General features: G+C 37.4%; 1 protein-coding gene across 6 annotated transcripts in view; it reads right to left on the bottom strand.

The window, feature by feature from the left end:
- The window catches only part of LOC122210693 (serine/threonine-protein kinase Sgk3), a 144,210-nt gene that overhangs the window by 40,456 nt on the left and 85,168 nt on the right, over window positions 1-18,586 (bottom strand). For all 6 annotated transcript variants that reach the window (XM_042923516.1, XM_042923517.1, XM_042923515.1 and 3 more), the window contains exon 5: window positions 6,846-6,921. In XM_042923516.1, coding sequence (XP_042779450.1) covers window positions 6,846-6,921 — 76 coding nt within the window. The remainder of the gene's footprint in view (window positions 1-6,845; window positions 6,922-18,586) is intronic.

Below are 18,586 nucleotides of genomic sequence, written 5' to 3'. Positions count from 1 at the left end.
AGTCAGCTGCTTAACTGACTGAGCCACCCAGGTGCTCCAAAAAATAATTTTCAAAAAAGTGAGGAGCTGGTGAGAATGTAAATTAGTATAGCCACTATGGATAACAGTTTGGCAGTTCCTAAAAAAGTTAAATGTAGAAATTCCATATATTAAGCAATTCCACTCCTAGCATGTACCCAAGAGAAATAAAAACACATCCATTCAAAAACTCACAAATGTTCATAAGCAGCATTATTCACAATAGCCAGAAAGTAGTAACAACCCAACTGTTCATTAACTGATAAATGGACAAAATGTAGCATATCCATACAAAGGAATATTATTCTTACATACAAAAGAATGAAGTACTGACATATGATATTGCATGGATGAGCCTCAAAAACAGTATGCTGAAAAAACAAAAGACAAAAAAGATCACATATTATATGACCTCATTTATATGCCATGTCCAGAATAAGCAAATTCACAGTGACAGAAAAGTAGATTAGTGGTTGCTAAGGGCTGGGTGAAAGGAGAAATTCAAAAGTACAGCTGACCCTTAAAGAACATGGGGGTTTAGGGGCCCTGATGCCCCATGCACTTGAAAATCCATGTGTAACTTTTGACTCCCCCAAAACTTAATTACTAACAGCCTACTGTTGACCTGAAGCCTTACCAATAACATAAACAGTTGATTAACACTTATTTTGTGTTATGTGTTTTATATAGCGTATTCTTACAATAAAGTATCCTAGAGAAAAAAATGTTAAGAAAATCATAAAGAGAAAATACATTTACAGTACTGTAACAAAAAATAATCCATGCATAAGTGGACCTGCAAAGTTCAAATGCGTATTTTTCAAGGGTCAACTGCAGTCTCTTTCTGGAGTGATGTTAATGTTAGATTAGGCTTGAGACAACAGAATAGGATAGTGGTGATGGTTGCATAGCACTGTGACTATATTAAACATCACTAAATTGTATACTTTTGAAAACAGTTAAAAGGGTGGATTATATTTATGTGAATTTTATCTCAATAAAAAATTAAAAAAAATTTTTAAGGTTTATTTTTGAGAGAGAGAGAGAGCGTGCGTGAGCGGGAGAAGTGGGGGGCGGAGGGAGGGAGGGAGGGAGGGAGGGGGAGAGAGAGAGAGAGAGAGAGAGAGAGAGAGAGAGAGAGAGAGAGAGAGAAACAGAACTTGAAGAAAGTTCCAGGCTCTGAGGTGTCAGCACAGAGCCCAACACAGGGCTCAAACTCATGAACTGTGAGATCATGACCTGAGCCAAAGTCAGACACTTAACCAACTGAGCCAGCCAGGGGACCCTCAATAAAAAAAATTTTAAAGGTGAGGGTAAGGATCTTTAATCTTATCACACAGAAGCAACTACTACTAGTATCTTGGTGGTATTTTATTTTAATCTTTTTTTCTGTACCACTAAGACCATCTTCTATTTAAAATATTTTTAATGTTTTTCACATAAAAATTACATCACGAACATTTCCCCGTGTTGTTAAAAAGTCTTTGTAAACAGTCACTTTTGATAGATGTATACTGTTGTACAGTGAGAATGCACTAAATGCTACTCAATGATTCTTTCATTTTAGGATACATAGATGGATACAAAGATTCCAAATTTTTACTATAGAATTTTCACTGCTATAAAGTTGTGATTGATAATCTTTGTGCATTCATGATTTTTAAAAACAAAATTATTTGGTCTGAATTATAAACCATTTTCAAGTTTTAAATATAGTTTGTTAAGCTGATTTCCAGAAAGGCTATACTAATTTATTCTCTCCCAGCAGTGTATGAATATCCTGAAGACTCTCTCCAGCTCTGATTGGCATTAAATATTTCGGTTTATATTATTATCTCTAATAATTTAAAAGTGAAAAACAGTAATTTAAAGAAAAGGTATTAGTAATTAGTGAAATACAAATAAAGCAACAGTAAGATACTACAACCCACTTACCAGAATGGCTAACAATACTAAGTGCTGGTGAGGTGAGCAATGTGATCTTACAAATGGATAGTGGAAATATTATTTGGTACAATCACTCTGGAAAACATGTTTAACATTATCCCCTAAGGTTAAACATATACATAGCATACAACCCAGAAGTTCTACTCCAAGTACATCAGAAATATCTGCACATGTTAATGGCAACATTATTCACAATAAAATAAAAACAACTCAAATGTGCATCTGAGCAGTAAAATGGATAAAATGGAGTATATTCATACAATGGGATAATATACAGCAATGGAAATCAACAGATTATAGCTATATGCAACAACATGAATGACTCTCACATGGTTGAAAATAAGCCAGATAGAGGGGTGCCTGGGTAGCTCAGTCAGCTGAGAGTCTGACTTTGGCTCAGATTATGATCTCACAGTTCATGGGTTCGAGCCCCGCACCGGGCTCTGTGCTGACAGCTTGGAGCCTGGAGCGTGCTTCAGATTGTGTCTCCCTTGCTCTCTGCCCCTCCCCTTGCTCATTCTCTCTCTCTCTCAAAAATAAACATGAAAATAAGCCAGATAGAGAATATTGTATGATTCCATTTATTATAAAGTACAAAAATGGCACATTAATCTTTCCTGCTAAAAATCAGGAGAACGGTTATCTTTGGGAAGGAACGAAGCAACAGTGGTCGAGGGGAGGCATGTGAGGGGATTCAGGTATGCTAGTAATGTTCTACATTTCTTGGCCTGGGGGCTGGCAACTCAGATGCATTCACCTTCTCGTAGTTCATTAAGCTGCATAATCATGATTTGTGGTCTTTTCTGTACGTGTTACGCTGCAATAAAGCTAAAATAAGGTATTTTTACTCCAACTTGCATTTTTTTAAAAAATTTTTTTTTAATGTTTATTTATTTCTGAGACAGAGAGAGACACAGCATGAGCAGGGGAGGGTCAGAGAGAGAGGCAGACACAGAATCCAAAGCAGGCTCCAGGCTCCGAGCTGTCAGCACAGAGCCCAACACGGGGCTCAAACTCACGGGCTGTGAGAACATGACCTGAGCCGAAGTCGGACGCTTAACCGACTGAGCCACCCAGGTACCCCCCAACTTGCATTTCTTAAATAATACAGAAATGTTCAGTTTCTCTGGTAATCAGCCACTTGCATCTCCTCTTTTATAAATCATTAAAGGGCTCTGTCCATTTCTTTTGGTGTCTTAAGTGTGTTCTGTCTGCACAAGCTCTTTCTAGATGAAGCAGATTTATCTACTGTTCTTTATTATGGGAAACTTTTTCTACATTTTTGGTTTTTAACTTCACTTGTGATTTCTGGGGTTCAAAAGTTTTTATTAAGTCAAATTTGTCATTGTTTTACTTTACATGTATCATGCATTGCCAATATGTTCAGAAAACCTTTTTTATTCAGAGATCAGAGAAATGTCAACCTGCCTTATTCCAGTTTTTAAATAATTTTAAAAATAAATTTTAATAAAATTGTTTTAAACATTTTTTTTAATGTTTATTTATTTTTGAAGGAGAGAGAGACAGAGTGAGAGTGGGGGGTGGGGGGTTGGGCAGAGAGAGAGGGAGACACAGAATCTGTAGCAGACTCCAGGCTCTGAGCTGTCAGCACAGAGCCCGACAAGGGACTCGAACCCACAAACTGTGAGATCATGACCTGAGCCGAAGTCGGACGCTCAACTGACTGAGCCACCTGGCTCAGCCAGGCACCCCAATAAAATTGTTTTAACATAAGCAAATAAAGGTACTTTTTTTTCTATTTTTTTTTAAGATTTCACTTTTAAGTAATCTCTACACCCACCATGGGGCTTGAACTCACAAATCCAAGATCAAGAGTCACATGCTCCACTGACTAGGCCAGCCAGGCACCTTATCAAGTAGAAGTACTTTTTTTTTTTCAAGTAGAAGTATTTTTAAAGTGCATTTCCCTAAATGGGAATAAGAGGCACATAGTAAGTGTTCGAAATACACTTGATGATTGGCTTCTCTTCTTGCTCTCTTAAATCTGTACTATTTTATAGTTTGATGTTTAAATGAAAAGTGTGAAAATTAGCAAAGCTTGGTTAACATCAAGATGAGATTCAGAAAATATGAAATGTCATTTTTTTGTTAAAAAGAAAACATCAGTTAAAAATTAAGTTTGAAAAAACTCTTGGTTATTTATTTTTGAGGTACTGGAAATGTCCTCGACCATGAATAGAATGGTGGTAGTTACAGGTTGTATATGTACATATAAATCCACTGGGTTGTATACTTAAGAATTGTGTATTTTATGGTATGTGTATTTCAAATGTATAATTAAAATTAATATAATCAAATTGCTTTTAGTTGAATTTTAATACCAAATATAACATTTTTATAATATTACTTTCCAGATCCAGGATGAATATTTAGAACTTAATATAGAGTGTTAGAAGTTCTGAGTAACACTTCAAAATGTCAGGAGAAATAATATCCATCACCACCATTTATTCTATACTTATTCCATATGAGGCTCTATCAAAGAAGACAAGTTCGACTTCTTAATGTATACATTATATTTAAAACAAGCCACTAATATGCCAATTAGAAGTAATAAGTGCATACAGCAAAAATTAAAGATTAGAGGGATGGATCTAAGCTGAAGACACAGAATTTGTCCTAGGGCAAAGGCATAATGTTTAAAAAATAATTATACAGAGAGCCGAATCACAAAAGGCTCTTTGCTGAGGAAAAGACCAGATGTACAAACCCTGAGTTCAAAGATCCTCCCTAATTTTGTGTTTGTTACTTGCTAGAGGCTCAGGATGGAAAGGCACCTGCTCCTTAATGCACTGGCTAACCCCAGAGCTACCACAGGTGCCACACCTCTCCCTGAGCTTATCCTACCTGTGAGCATTGAGGGAAAATCCAAAGCACTGGGAAGGAGACCTTGGTCAGAGGAGGTCCAGTTCTAGAATTTTACTAATTTAATAAATTAAATTAAGTTAAAAAAAGAGGTCAGAGGACTTGCTCAGAATGGTACAAGCCCTCAATAATTATACTGTGAAGAACTACACAAATGGTAGTCACTTGTTTTAGAACTGCTAAATATACAGTCCTTCAGGCTGTGATTCTGAAAAGACTATTAAAGGGTGTCCTGTTTGCATCACTGTCTATAAGGCAATCTTCATGTCTACACAGATAGGAGAGCTATGGAAAGCTCCCCAGATATTTTACTTTATCCCCTTTACTTCTTCTTAGAACACAATACTTTATATATACAAAACAATGTAAGGGGCACCTGGGTGGCTCAGTCGGTTAAGTGTCCGACTTTGGCTCAGGTCACGATCTCACAGCTTGCGAGTTTGAGCCCCGCATCGGGCTCTGTACTGACAGCTCAGAGCTTGGAGCCTGCTTCAGATTCTGTGTCTCCCCTCTCTCTGTCCCTTCCCCACTTGTGCTCTGTCTCTGTTGTTCTCAAAGATGAATAAATATTAAAAAAAAAATTGTAAAAATAAGATAATGTAGGTAACATATATGTAAATTAAAAATCATAATAAATATAATGAACACCCATGAATTATCAAACTCAACTGAAAACACATCTCAAACCATGGATCTACCTATATGTTCCTATAGAGGAACTTCATAAGGAGCTGCTGACTTCTGACTTCATCAGGAGCTGCTGGCCTACAGAAAGAAGCTTAAACTCATTAACATGAGATGAAATGTAAACACATAAGTATCTTCAATATGTCAGGCTTTTTGCAGATTCTGCCCCCTTTGTCTGGATGCTCTCTCCCTACCTTTTCCTGAACAACTGCACATCCTTTAAATTCCAGGAAGCCTTGCTTGACCTCCTCTGAAGAAAAGCTGGCCACATTTTTTCTCCATTATCTTCCAGCACTTCTATCATAAAACTTATCTACCTTTAATTGCTGATTTACATGTCTGTTTCTCCCACTAGACTAGCCTGTGCCTTTGGAAAGTTCTCCTTATATACCAATGCATACAGCAGGTACTTCATAAATGCTTTTTAAAAAAAGGTTTTATCTAGGGGCTCCTGGGTGGCTCAGTCAGTTAAGCATCTGACTTCAGCTCAGGTCATGATCTCGTGGTCCGTGAGTTCGAGCTCTGTGTCAGGCTCTGTGCTGACAGCTCAGAGCCTGGAGCCTGCTTCGGATTCTGTGTCTCCTTCTCTCTCTGTCCCTCCCCTGCTCATACTCTGTCTCTTTCTCTCAAAAATGAATAAATGTTAAAAAAAAATTTAAAAAAAAGGTTTTATCTGAATTCCAGTTAGTTAACATTACAGTGTAATATTAGTTTCAGGTATACAGTATAGTGATTTAACAAATCCTTTTTGAATGCAAGTATAAATATAACATGAATAAATATAGTTAGAAAAGTGTCTTAACTATGGGCTATGCAAATTTCTTTTAAGTTTAATCTACAAAACTAATACAAGTACAAAAGGAAGAAAGAAGATAACCAGGGCCTTGAGTTGATGGGAGGAAAAGGAGTTTTAAGAATACCAGGGAGGGGCGCCTGGGTGGCTCAGTGGGTTAAGCGGCCGACTTCAGCTCAGGTCATGATCTCGCAGTCCGTGGGTTCGAGCCCCGTGTCGGGCTCTGTGCTGACAGCTCAGAGCCTGGAGCCTGTTTCAGATTCTGTGTCTCCCTCTCTCTGACCCTCCCCTGTTCATGCTCTGTCTCTCTCTGTCTCAAAAAGAAATAAACGTTAAAAAAAAATTTTTTTTTTTAATAAAAAAAAAAGAATACCAGGGAAAAACAGCTTGATAATTTTACAAACATATACAGCACAGTAACATTCCACAGAACGTATAAAGTCTAGATCAGTAGCTTATTCATTATTCTTAGGTTTGGTTTCAGCGCCTCTTTAAAACAATAAAAATTACTTACTGGTTGTAAAGTTCTGGATATCTAACTAAGTTCTGAATGAATTCATTCAGTCCTGCTCTTCTTTGTTTAATAAAATCTGTTAAGAGAGACAAACTATTAGGATTATTTAACATCAGATTATGTAATTATCATCAATACAGTTATATAAGAATAGACAAGCACAAGACAGTGAATTCTGATCAAGAAGCTATTTAATTCATGTTTCCTGATCTACAATAAGAAATACTTAGAAATATATATATATTTTTAAGTCTATAAATACAATGATTATAAAATTAAAATCAAGCAGAAAACATATCTCCCAAAAGAAAACTCTCCAAAGAAATGCCTATTTTAGGTTCTAAATAGACTCATTACAAAACTTGGAGAGGTAGGGGTGCCTGGGTGGCTCAGTCAGTTATTGGTCCACCTTTGGCTCAGGTCATGATCTCATAGCTCGTGAGTTCAAGCCCCTCATCAGGCTCTGTGCTGACAGCTCAGAGCCTGGAGCCTGCTTTGGCTTCTGTGTATCTGTTTCTCTCATGCCCCACTCATGCTCTGTCTCTCTGTCTCTCTCTCTCAAAATAAACAAACATTAAAAACAAATATTAAACAAAATAAAACATGGAAAGGTGGTTTGCTTTGTCCAATTCCTCAAGTACTACCAGGCAATGAATAAAAATTAACACTATGACACTGGTGACTGAAAAATCCTACTAATTAAGATAAAAAAACCAAGAATTACTGATAGTCCTTGTAACTGGGGAATGGTGATGAACTGGTTGAGTATCACCAAAATTTGCCTGCTAAAAAACTGCTGCTAAACATCCCCTGAAAGATACAATGGAACACTCCTAAAGAACAACTGTCCAGCAGTTTCAGAAGTGTCTGTACTATTGATAATTAAGGACCATGCAAGAGTAGTTTTAGCAATAAAGGTTAAGCACAAAAGTTTCTTGGAAATAGAAAACTTAATTCAAATATCTTGCTTCTGCTACTTACTAGCTAACTGACCCTGAACCGAAGACTTAAATCCTTACTTGTAAAATGAGGATAACATTTATACCTAGTAATTCTGTTATAGGATTGGAACGCATAAGTTTACAGTAGAATGCCTGGAAGAGATAGCACAATCTTTAACCACTTTCATTGTTTTGTTATTTGTTGTTGTGGGGTTAAAAATCCATCATCCTAAATCCTGATTCTTAAGAGATATACTCTAAAAATGGAAAAATAGGACACTTGGTGAATGTCTCAATAAAATCTGGAAACAATATTCAACTTAAAAATGAGTTTTGGTTCAATACAATTATTTTTACTCAATAAAGCTTTTAATGTATAGCGTTTTGACACCAAAATTATAGGTTGTTTCTAGTCACGTACGTTTATTTCCATTTCTTAAATGTAAGGTATGGCTATAAAAGAACAAATAGAAATTAGATCTGGTCTCTTAGATCAGATGCACTTAGTATTTTTTTCTTGTTCGACTGTGAATTTCTTGAAGAATTTCAGGAACGTATCTTTAAAAAAAATTTTTTTTAATGTTTTTATTTATTTTTCAAGAGAAAGAGTGACAGAGTGTGAGCAGGGGAAGGACAGAGAGAGAGGGGAAGACAGAATCTGAAGCAGGCTACAGGCTCTGAGCTGTCAGCACAGAGCCCAATGCGGGGCTCGAACCCATGAACCGTGAGATCATGACCTGAGCCCAAGGCGGACACTCAACCGACTGAGCCACCCAGGCACCCCCTCAGGAAAGTATCTTATAAAACTCTTCCAAGGGCATTCTTTGTTATCACAAGACAGAAAGCATATGCAAGGCTTACATTAGAAACTATACTTGAAACAGTTATTTTTCAGGAACTGAGCTTAGTAAGTTAACATAAGGGAGAAAACTAAAATGAATGACTACATTTGAAACATTTAGAGAAAACCTAATGATTATAGGGAAACAGCTTAAATTGTTCTATGGAGACTTACTAAAAGTACATTTTATATTGGGAGACCAACTGTAATTTTCCTTCCTTTGTGAACTAATAAGGAAGTTCACAAAGTGCTACTAAGTGCTTTCCACTTCCATTACTGATTTTAAAGTTTTAAAGGCCCTATAGAAAGCCTGACATAAGAAAACAAAGAAGTCAATAAATGGAAAAAGAGGCCTACAGTGGTCAGAGTTTAGGGGAAATTCCACACTTAATTTTTAGATCAACATTAAGCATGCAAATATCTGAAAAAATTCCAGGTAAAACTGAAATGGCTAACAAGCTCATTACTGGATAAATTCCAAAAGTTTACATAAAGCTGACATATTATCTTTAAGAATTATAGTTGGAAAGAGATATTTTTAAAAATCTCTCTAAGAACTTATATGAATGTATCTGTTGTCATTCACGAAGTTTCAGTTAGAGACTGAAAAGAACTCAAAGTTTAGACAAAATGAAAGCTTCAGTCTCCACAGTAAGTATGAAACTGACCTATACCGATTTCTCTGTCATTTCACTGCTTCAAGAAAATGAACCAAGAGGACCCAATTTCCAATACTGTAGGATAGGGTAAAAACATCATCAAACTCTTGACTTGGGAAACCTAGAGTTTTAGTGCTAATACTGCTACTGGTGGCCACAGTGACCTATTTTCATCATCAAAGGAGTTTTAGAGCCCATGGGGACCATGGAGATTCTTTAGTCTTAACCCACACCTTTCAGATTAGGAAACAAAGTTAAGATTTTTGTAATGTTCCAAACAAGTAATTTTTCGTTTTAAGAGAACATGAACATAAAAGATTGTGAATTTTGTTTCTAAAGGTACCAGGCATAAACCAGACAATAGAGTGAAGTGAAAGAGAACAAACCAGATGAATGTAATTCTATCATTTATTAGCTGTGTGGCTGGGGACAGTGTCTTAACCTTGCTAACTCTCTATTTTCCTCATGCATGAAATAGAGGTAAAAGAGCTACTTTACAGGAAGGAACTCAAATAATAGCACAGTTATTATCATTACTATTGCTACTACTATTACATTATTGTATTATTATTATAAATAGTTATTATACTATTTATACTATTATTATAACAATAGCAGCATTTTAAAAAACAGCCTGCCACAGTTAAACAACACTGGAGTTAGAGTCTAAGATGTAACTGAGTCTCAGACACCATTGCCTGTTTTTATAATCACAAACTCCTCCCTTCTGTAGTCTGTCAAGCAGGGGATAGAATTAGATGATCTGTAAGCTCTCTTTCTAGCTATAACATTTTGTGATTTGAAATAGAAGTCATCCAGAAAAGAAGGAAAAAAAAGAGAAAGACTGGCTAATGAAATTAACGTACCTAATTCAGAATCCTCAACTATTTGAAAATTTAAGTTCTGTGAGAGATATTTAAAATCTTTAACCTAGTACTAGGCAGACTTTCCAGAACAAGTGACTAGTTGAAAATGGCACACATGCGTTCCATTTGTTTTCACCAATGGCATGCATGTATTCATTTGTTCACCAATCACCTATTATACATTTTGTACTGTACAAGGCACCAGAAATTTATAAAAATGTTTAACTAAGTCATGGTATCTATCCTCAAGGATAGAAGGAAGACAAATTTAGTGGAAGACAAATTTAAACAAATCACTACAATTGGGCATACCAAGGTTAAGCATCCAACTTTGGCTCAGGTCACGATCTCAGTTTGTGAGTTCAAGCCCCACCAAGGGAACGGAGATTTCAAAAGCTGCTATGATAGCAGAAAAGAGGCTCCCAACCCTACCTAGAGACTAGCGTTTAAGAAAAATTTCAATCTCCCTCGCCCATCCCCCAGCCAAAATCCCAAAGGGAACCAGTTCCTGCCAGGGAACTTGCTTGCACCACGCAAACACCCAACGCTGTGCTTCTGCGGATCCATCCCTCCGGCGGGTCTGACTCCCGCCCGGTGCCGCAGGGCCCCTCCCGAAGCGGATCTCCGAAGGAAAAGCGAGCTGAGCCTGCCCCTCCCGCCCCTGTGCACCTTGCCGGTCCACCCCAGCTAATACGCCAGATCCCCAGCACCACAAGCCTGGCAGTGTGCAAGTAGCCCAGACGGGCCACGCCACCCCACAGTGAATCCCGCCCCTAGGAGAGGGGAAGAGAAGGCACACACCAGTCTGACTGTGGCCCCAGGGGTGGGCTGGGGGCAGACATCAGGTCGGACTGCGGCCCCACCCACCAACTCCAGTTATTCAAGACACACAGGGGAAGTGCCCCGCAGTCCCGCACCACTCCAGGGACTATCCAAAGTGACGAAACGGAAGAATTCCCCTCAGAAAAACGTCCAGAAAATAACAACAGCTAACGAACTGATCAAAAATGATTTTAACAATATAACAGAAAGTGAATTTAGAATAATAGTCATAAAATTAATTGCTGGGCTTGAAAACAGTATAGAGGACAGCAGAGAATCTCTTGCTACAGAGATCAAGGGACTAAGGAACATCCAGGAGGAGCTAAAAAATGCTATCAATGAACTGCAAAATAAAATGGAGACCACTACGGCTCGGATTGAAGAGGCAGAGGAGAGAACAGGTGAACTAGAAGATAAAATTATGGAAAAAGAAGAAGCTGAGATAAGAGAGATAAAAAAACCCAGAATAGGAGGGGAAAATTAGAGAACTAAGCGATGCACTAAAGAGAAATAATCTACGCATAATTGGCATCCCAGAGGAGGAAGAGACAGGGAAAGGTGCTGAAGATGTCCTTGAAGAAATAATAGCTGAGAACTTCCCTGATCTGGGGAAGGAAAAAGGCACTGAAATCCAAGAGGCACAGAGAACTCCCTTCAGACTTATGTCTTGAATCGATCTTCTGCACGACGTATCATAGTGAAACTGGCAAAATACAAGGATAAAGAGAAAATTCTGAAAGCAGCTAGGGATAAACGTGCTCTAACATATAAAGGGAGACCTATAAGACTCGTGACCGATCTCTCTACTGAAACTTGGCAGGCCACAAAGGAATGGCAGGACATCTTCAATGTGATGAACAGAAAAAATATGCAGCCGAGAATCCTTTATCCAGCAAGTCTGTCATTTAGAATAGAAGGAGAGGGGCGCCTGGGTGGCGCAATCGGTTAAGCGGCCGACTTCAGCCAGGTCACGATCTCGCGGTCCGTGAGTTCGAGCCCCGCGTCAGGCTCTGGGCTGATGGCTCGGAGCCTGGAGCCTGTTTCCGATTCTGTGTCTCCCTCTCTCTCTGCCCCTCCCCCGTTCATGCTCTGTATCTCTCTGTCCCAAAAATTAAAAAAAAAAAAAAAAAAAGTTGAAGAAAAAAAAATAGAATAGAAGGAGAGATAAAGGTCTTCCCAAACAAACAAAAACTGAAGGAATTCATCACCACTAAACCAGCCCTACAAGAGATCCTAAGGGGGATCCTGTGAGACAAAGTACCAGAGACAGCGCTACAAGCATGAAACCTACAGACATCACAATGACTCTAAACCCATATCTTTCTATAATAACACTAAATGTAAATGGACTAAATGCACCAACCAAAAGACATAGGGTATCAGAATGGATAAAAACACAAGACCCATCTATTTGCTGTCTACAAGAGACTCATTTTAGACCCGAGGACACCTTCAGATTGAGAGTGAGGGGATGGAGAACTATTTATCATGTCACTGGAAGTCAAAAGAAAGCTGGAGTAGCCATACTTATATCAGACAAACTAGACTTTAAATTAAAGGCTGTAACAAGATATGAAGAAGGGCATTATATAATAATCACAGGGTCTATCCATCAGGAAGAGCTAACAATTATAAATGTCTATGCGCCGAATACAGGAGCCCCCAAATATGTAAAACAATTACTCACAAACATAAGCAACCTTATTGATAACAATGTGGTAATTGCAGGGGACTTTAACATTCCACTTACAGAAATGGATAGATCATCTAGACACACGGTCAATAAAGAAACAAGGGCCCTGAATGATACATTGGATCAGATGGACTTGACAGATATATTTAGAACTCTGCATCCCAAAGCAACAGAATATACTTTTTTCTCAAGTGCACATGGAACATTCTCCAAGAGGGATCACATACTGGGTCACAAAACAGCCCTTCATAAGTATACAAGATTTGAAATCATACCATGCATACTTTCAGACCACAATGCGATGAAGCTTGAAATCAACCACAGGAAAAAGCCTGGAAAACCTCCAAAAGCATGGAGGTTAAAGAACACCCTACTAAAGAATGAATGGGTCAACCAGGCAATTAGAGAAGAAATCAAAAAATATATGGAAACAAATGAAAATGAAAATACAACAATCCAAACGCTTTGGGATACAGCAAAGGCAGTCCTGAGAGGAAAATACATTGCAATCCAGGCCTATCTCAAGAAACAAGAAAAATCCCAAATACAAAATCTAACAGCACACCTAAAGGAAATAGAAGCAGAACAGCAAAGACAGCCTAAATCCAGCAGAAGAGAAATAATAAATACCAGAGCGGAAATAAACAATATAGAATCTAAAAAAACTGTAGAGCAGATCAACGAAACCAAGAGTTGTTTTCTGAAAAAATAAACAAAATTGATAAACCTCTAGCCAGGCTTCTCAAAAAGAAAAGGGAGATGACCCAAATAGATAAAATCATGAATGAAAATGGAATTATTACAACCAATCCCTCAGAGATACAAGCAATTATCAGGGAATACTATGAAAAATTATATGCCAACAAACTGGACAACCTGGAAGAAATGGACAAATTCCTAAACACCCACACGCTTCCAAAACTCAATCAGGAGGAAATAGAAAGCTTGAACAGACCCATAACCAGTGAAGAAATTGAATCAGTCATCAAAAATCTCCCAACAAATAAGAGTCCAGGACCAGATGGCTTCCCAGGGGAGTTCTACCAGACGTTTAAAGCAGAGATAACACCTATCCTTCTCAAGCTATTCCAAGAAATAGAAAGGGAAGGAAAACTTCCAGACTCATTCTATGAAGCCAGTATTACTTTGATTCCTAAACCAGACAGAGACCCAGTAAAAAAAGAGAACTACAGGCCAATATCCCTGATGAATATGGATGCAAAAATTCTCAATAAGATACTAGCAAATCGAATTCAACAGCATATAAAAAGAATTATTCACCATGATCAAGTGGGATTCATTCCTGGGCTTCAGGGCTGGTTCAACATTCGCAAATCAATCTATGTGATACATCACATTAATAAAAGAAAAGATAAGAACCATATGATCCTGTCAATCAATGCAGAAAAGGCCTTTGACAAAATTCAGCACCCTTTCTTAATAAAAACCCTCGAAAAAGTCGGGATAGACGGAACATACCTAAATATCATAAAAGCCATTTATGAAAAGCCCACAGCTAACATCATCCTCAATGGGGAAAAACTGAGAGCTTTTTCCCTGAGATCAGGAACATGACAGGGATGTCCACTCTCACCGCTGTTGTTTAACATAGTGTTGGAAGTGCTAGCATCAGCAATCAGACAACAAAAGGGAATCAAAGGCATCAAAATTGGCAAAGATGAAGTCAAGCTTTCACTTTTTACAATGACATGATATTATACATGGAAAATCCGATAGACTCCACCAAAAGTCTGCCAGAACTGATACATGAATTCAGCAAAGTTGCAGGATACAAAATCAATGTACAGAAATCAGTTGCATTCTTATACACTAATAATGAAGCAACGGAAAGGCAAATAAAGAAACTGATCCCATTCACAAATGCACCAAGAAAAATTTTATAAGACACTGGTATCTACATCAAGTTTTATAAAGAACTAGCTGGGTATGACATCTAGGCCTCACCAGAACTCACAGACTAGAATAATAATGGGGAGTTGTCTTTTTATCTTGTATGAACCTATTTCTCTTAAATTAGTAAAAGTTAAAAGAAATAAAAATGGTTTCTTTTAACTTTTTTTTTTGAGAGAGAGGGAGAGCAAGCGAGCGGGGGAGGGGCAGAGAGAGAGGGAGAGAATCCCAAGCTGACTCTGTACTGTCAGTGTGGAGCCCAATGTGGGGCTCAACACCACAAACTGTGAGATCATGACCTGAACTGAAATCAAGAGTCGGATGCTTCACTGGGCCACCCAGCCACCCCAAAGCAGTTTCTATGTAAGCCACTGAAGGGTCATGCTTTTAAAAAAATTTAGCCCTCTTTAGCCCTTAACACAGTGTAATAAGAGTTACTTAATTGATGTTTTTGTGAACAAATAACTAAACAATTATATATTCTAACATTCGTAGTTTCTAAAATTCATATGCTCTGTTTCTTACTTGATTCACACTGATTTTAATTACCTTGTACTTTTTTTTAAAATAATTAAGATAAAATAAACTTTTTTTTTTTTTAAACTTCAAAAAAACCCAGTACGTAGTTTATATATTGACCTTAGGGTCCTATTGGCAAAAGGCTTGATATTAAACCATTCAAAATATAAAGAGTATAGCTATCTCTCTGCACTCTACGGAAAGATCCTTAAATTGAAAATGAAATTTTAACTTTGAAAAGTATAGGCAGAAATAACCCTTAAAATCTACCTTCAAATATGTAAAACTTATTTTATAGACGTTGGCAACCACCAGAATAAAGAAGTGAAAAAAAAAGAACATGGAGACATGCTCTTAAGCTACACACAAAAGAACTCAAGAGAGATATATGGAAAAGCTCTGCACAATGGCTGTCAAGCATGAAGTAAGTTAACAGGGCAAATTCTTTCTTCGTGCTCTAACTGTTCCATCTTTGGCCAATGAAAGCCCCATCAATTGAGCTCCTGCATCCTTTTGATAAAATCTTAGTAATCTTGTATGGCTTCATTGCTTTTTAGGCAAGATGTCCTAGGGCCATCTTATACATTTCTTGCCCCAGATCTAGAATCACTGTTTTCCCATGGAACTCTGGTTGCTTTAAGGGGGAAATGGTATTTGGAGATTACAACCTGGACGCTAGGAATGTTCACTGCTATTTGTTACTGTTTTAGGCATTTCCAGAGGTGAGAGCTAGGAAATATGTGTTGTTTTAGAAAAAAATAAATCATGGGATGCCTGCGTGGTTCAGTGGGTTAAGCATCCCACTTTGGCTCAGGTCATGATCTCACAGTGTATGAGTTTGAGCCCACATCCGGCTCTGTGCTGACAACTCAGAACCTGGAGCCTGCTTTGGATTCTGTGTCTGCCTCTCTCTCTGTCCCTCCCCTGCTGACACTGTCTCTCTCTCTCTCTCTCTCAAAAATAAACATTAAAAAAAATGAAAAAAAAAATCATGAATTCAAACTGTATTTCCAAATTAAGTTAAAAATTGTAAGATTTTTATTTAAAATCTGTTTTTCTTTCTTCTTGTTTAAAACTTTGGTTCCCATGAGAGTAACAGAATTACCAAATAACAATTCCATATTATAACAATAAGATTGTTGGATGCAGTGTAAAATTTTCTGTACATCCTTTTTTGTTTAGCATACATCCCAGGAGGACTATTCAGTAAAAATTCTGTTTTGAAGTCATTTAAGATAATTATTGTCCATGTGTTTCCACTACCAATCAAAATAGAGTTAGATTTTTTCCTTCAGTTTGTTAGAGATCGCTTTATTATTGTATTTTATTTTTGTTCTTAAATATATTTAAAATCTGCACATCATTCCAAAGTCAAAGCTATAAACAAGACTTATTCAGGAACATCTAACTTCTATCCCATTTGCCTCCCACTGGCCTCTTCCTACTCCTTAAAGTCACTAGTTTTTAGTTTTTCAGTTTATTCTTCCATTATTTCTATACCTTTTCCAATACAAAAAAGATATATTATACATATCTGTACTTTGTCTTTTCCACTGAAAAATGTATTTTGGAGATCACTCTACTATAATGCACAAAGGGCTTGCTCATTCTTTTTTAAAGCTGCATCATATTCCAAGGTTGGAAGGATATTTCAGTTGTTTCCAGTTTTTGCTATTAAGAATAATGCCACAATAAACAGTCTTACATACACATCATTTCATATGCAGTTTATCTTTGGAACAGATTCCTAGATATGTGATTTCCTGGTCACATTGAAATACATATATAGTTTTGCTAAATACTACCCAATTCCCTTCTATATGGATTGTACCACTTATCATTCCCACCAACAAAATATGCCTGTTTCCCCAAAGCCTAATCAAATGAGCATCTTGTCACTCTGTGATTGTTTGAGTATGGCTTAGATTTGATCTCCCCAATAAAAAGCTTTCCAGATCTCTGTGACATATGGTCCATTACGCTGTTGCCAAGTCATATACAATATGCTCTGGATCGATTTCAAATTGTTCTTCAATAAAAACCTATTTTTTTAGTATCAAATTAATCTACCAGAACATAAATACTACAGGGCATTCTATCTGGGATTTTGCCCTAAAGAAGGAAGTTGCAGGTTTTTATCTCTTTGCCTTCTTCCTGTGATAAAATGAAACGATTCTATCATTAGGATTCAACTAAGGGCTCTCCAGAACTCCAGCCTGAGTTCAAGTCTCCATTCAGCAACACATAGTTGGATTCCTCAGATGTCCTTCTGCCACTTCAAATTAATTAATTCTCTCATTCACCCAGTCCTGACACCTCAATTATCTCTCATTCTCTTCTCTAGATCTCCTTTACTTAAGCAATCACCAAGATTTCTTACAGATCTTTCCTTAAAAGAATTCCTACATATGAACTCATTTGTTAGCCCATTTCCACCCTAGTCCTGGTTCTAATTATTTAACGTGAGGACTACTGGAATATTTGCTTACCCAGTTTCCCATTGTCCATCCTGTCTCTTCTCTCTGCTGTGCCTACTGTATATTACACACAGTCGGTTTCACGTTGGGTTTCATATTCACCTCACCCAAATAACTCTAAGACCCACATGTTGCCCATGATGATGGTTTTCAACCTGTGCTCCACAGATATACTTTACTGCTGTACCAACAAAGCAGCCTCATTTTTATTTGTTCTACACATAACATTTTCTGTGGAAGATTTCCTTGGGACATAAGTGTTCTGCAGCTAAAAGCAAAATTAGTATAAAGGCACTGGCCTATACAATCAATTCTACAGAAAGTACTATCTGGTTTTGTTGTGGTGACTCAATCTTCTCTTGCTTTCTCTCTTTTTCCTTTTTATTTGCTTCTCTTTATTAATGAATTTATGTATTTAAGTAATATTTACTAAAAACCTAAGATCTACCAGGCACTATAAATCAATAAAAAAGACAAAGTACCAATGTTCATAAAATCTACAGCTAGACAAGACACACTGGCAATGACAATAAAGTGCGCTAAATTCTCCCAAGAGAAAAAAATTCTACCTACGATAGGGAAAGTGAGCAGCCTCTCCAATCCTAAGGTTCATAAAGTATAAAATAATTAAGAGCCTCCAGTTGAGAGGGAGAAACAGCCACAGGGAAAAACCTAAGTTTAATTAAAGCAAAAGTATAAAAGAAATATGAAAAAGATGGAAGATAAAAAGAAGTTTGTTAATCGTGGACAGAATTCCACAGGGCACAGTGAAAAGGTTTGAGAGGGCAAGAAATGATATAAGGCTAAGTTGCAGACAGGAGGCACAGTTAGGATATCCTAAGTGACGTGAGAGCTTATATTTTGAGTAGTGAGCCAAGAAAGCACACATGTAAGGAATCAAAGGTGTAATGGGTTACAAGGTTATAAGTGAATTAGTTACAGAGGTAAGACAGATGAGGATGGACTGCACTCTAGCTTGTCAGGATTCACCTGTGGCACAGTTGGCTTTTCT

The sequence above is a fragment of the Panthera leo genome, chromosome F2 (genome assembly GCF_018350215.1).
Source record: "Panthera leo isolate Ple1 chromosome F2, P.leo_Ple1_pat1.1, whole genome shotgun sequence".
NCBI classification, from domain to species: domain Eukaryota; kingdom Metazoa; phylum Chordata; class Mammalia; order Carnivora; family Felidae; genus Panthera; species Panthera leo.
The sequence above is the reverse complement of the archived record's forward strand: the minus strand, read 5'-3'. Positions and strand labels throughout refer to the sequence as shown.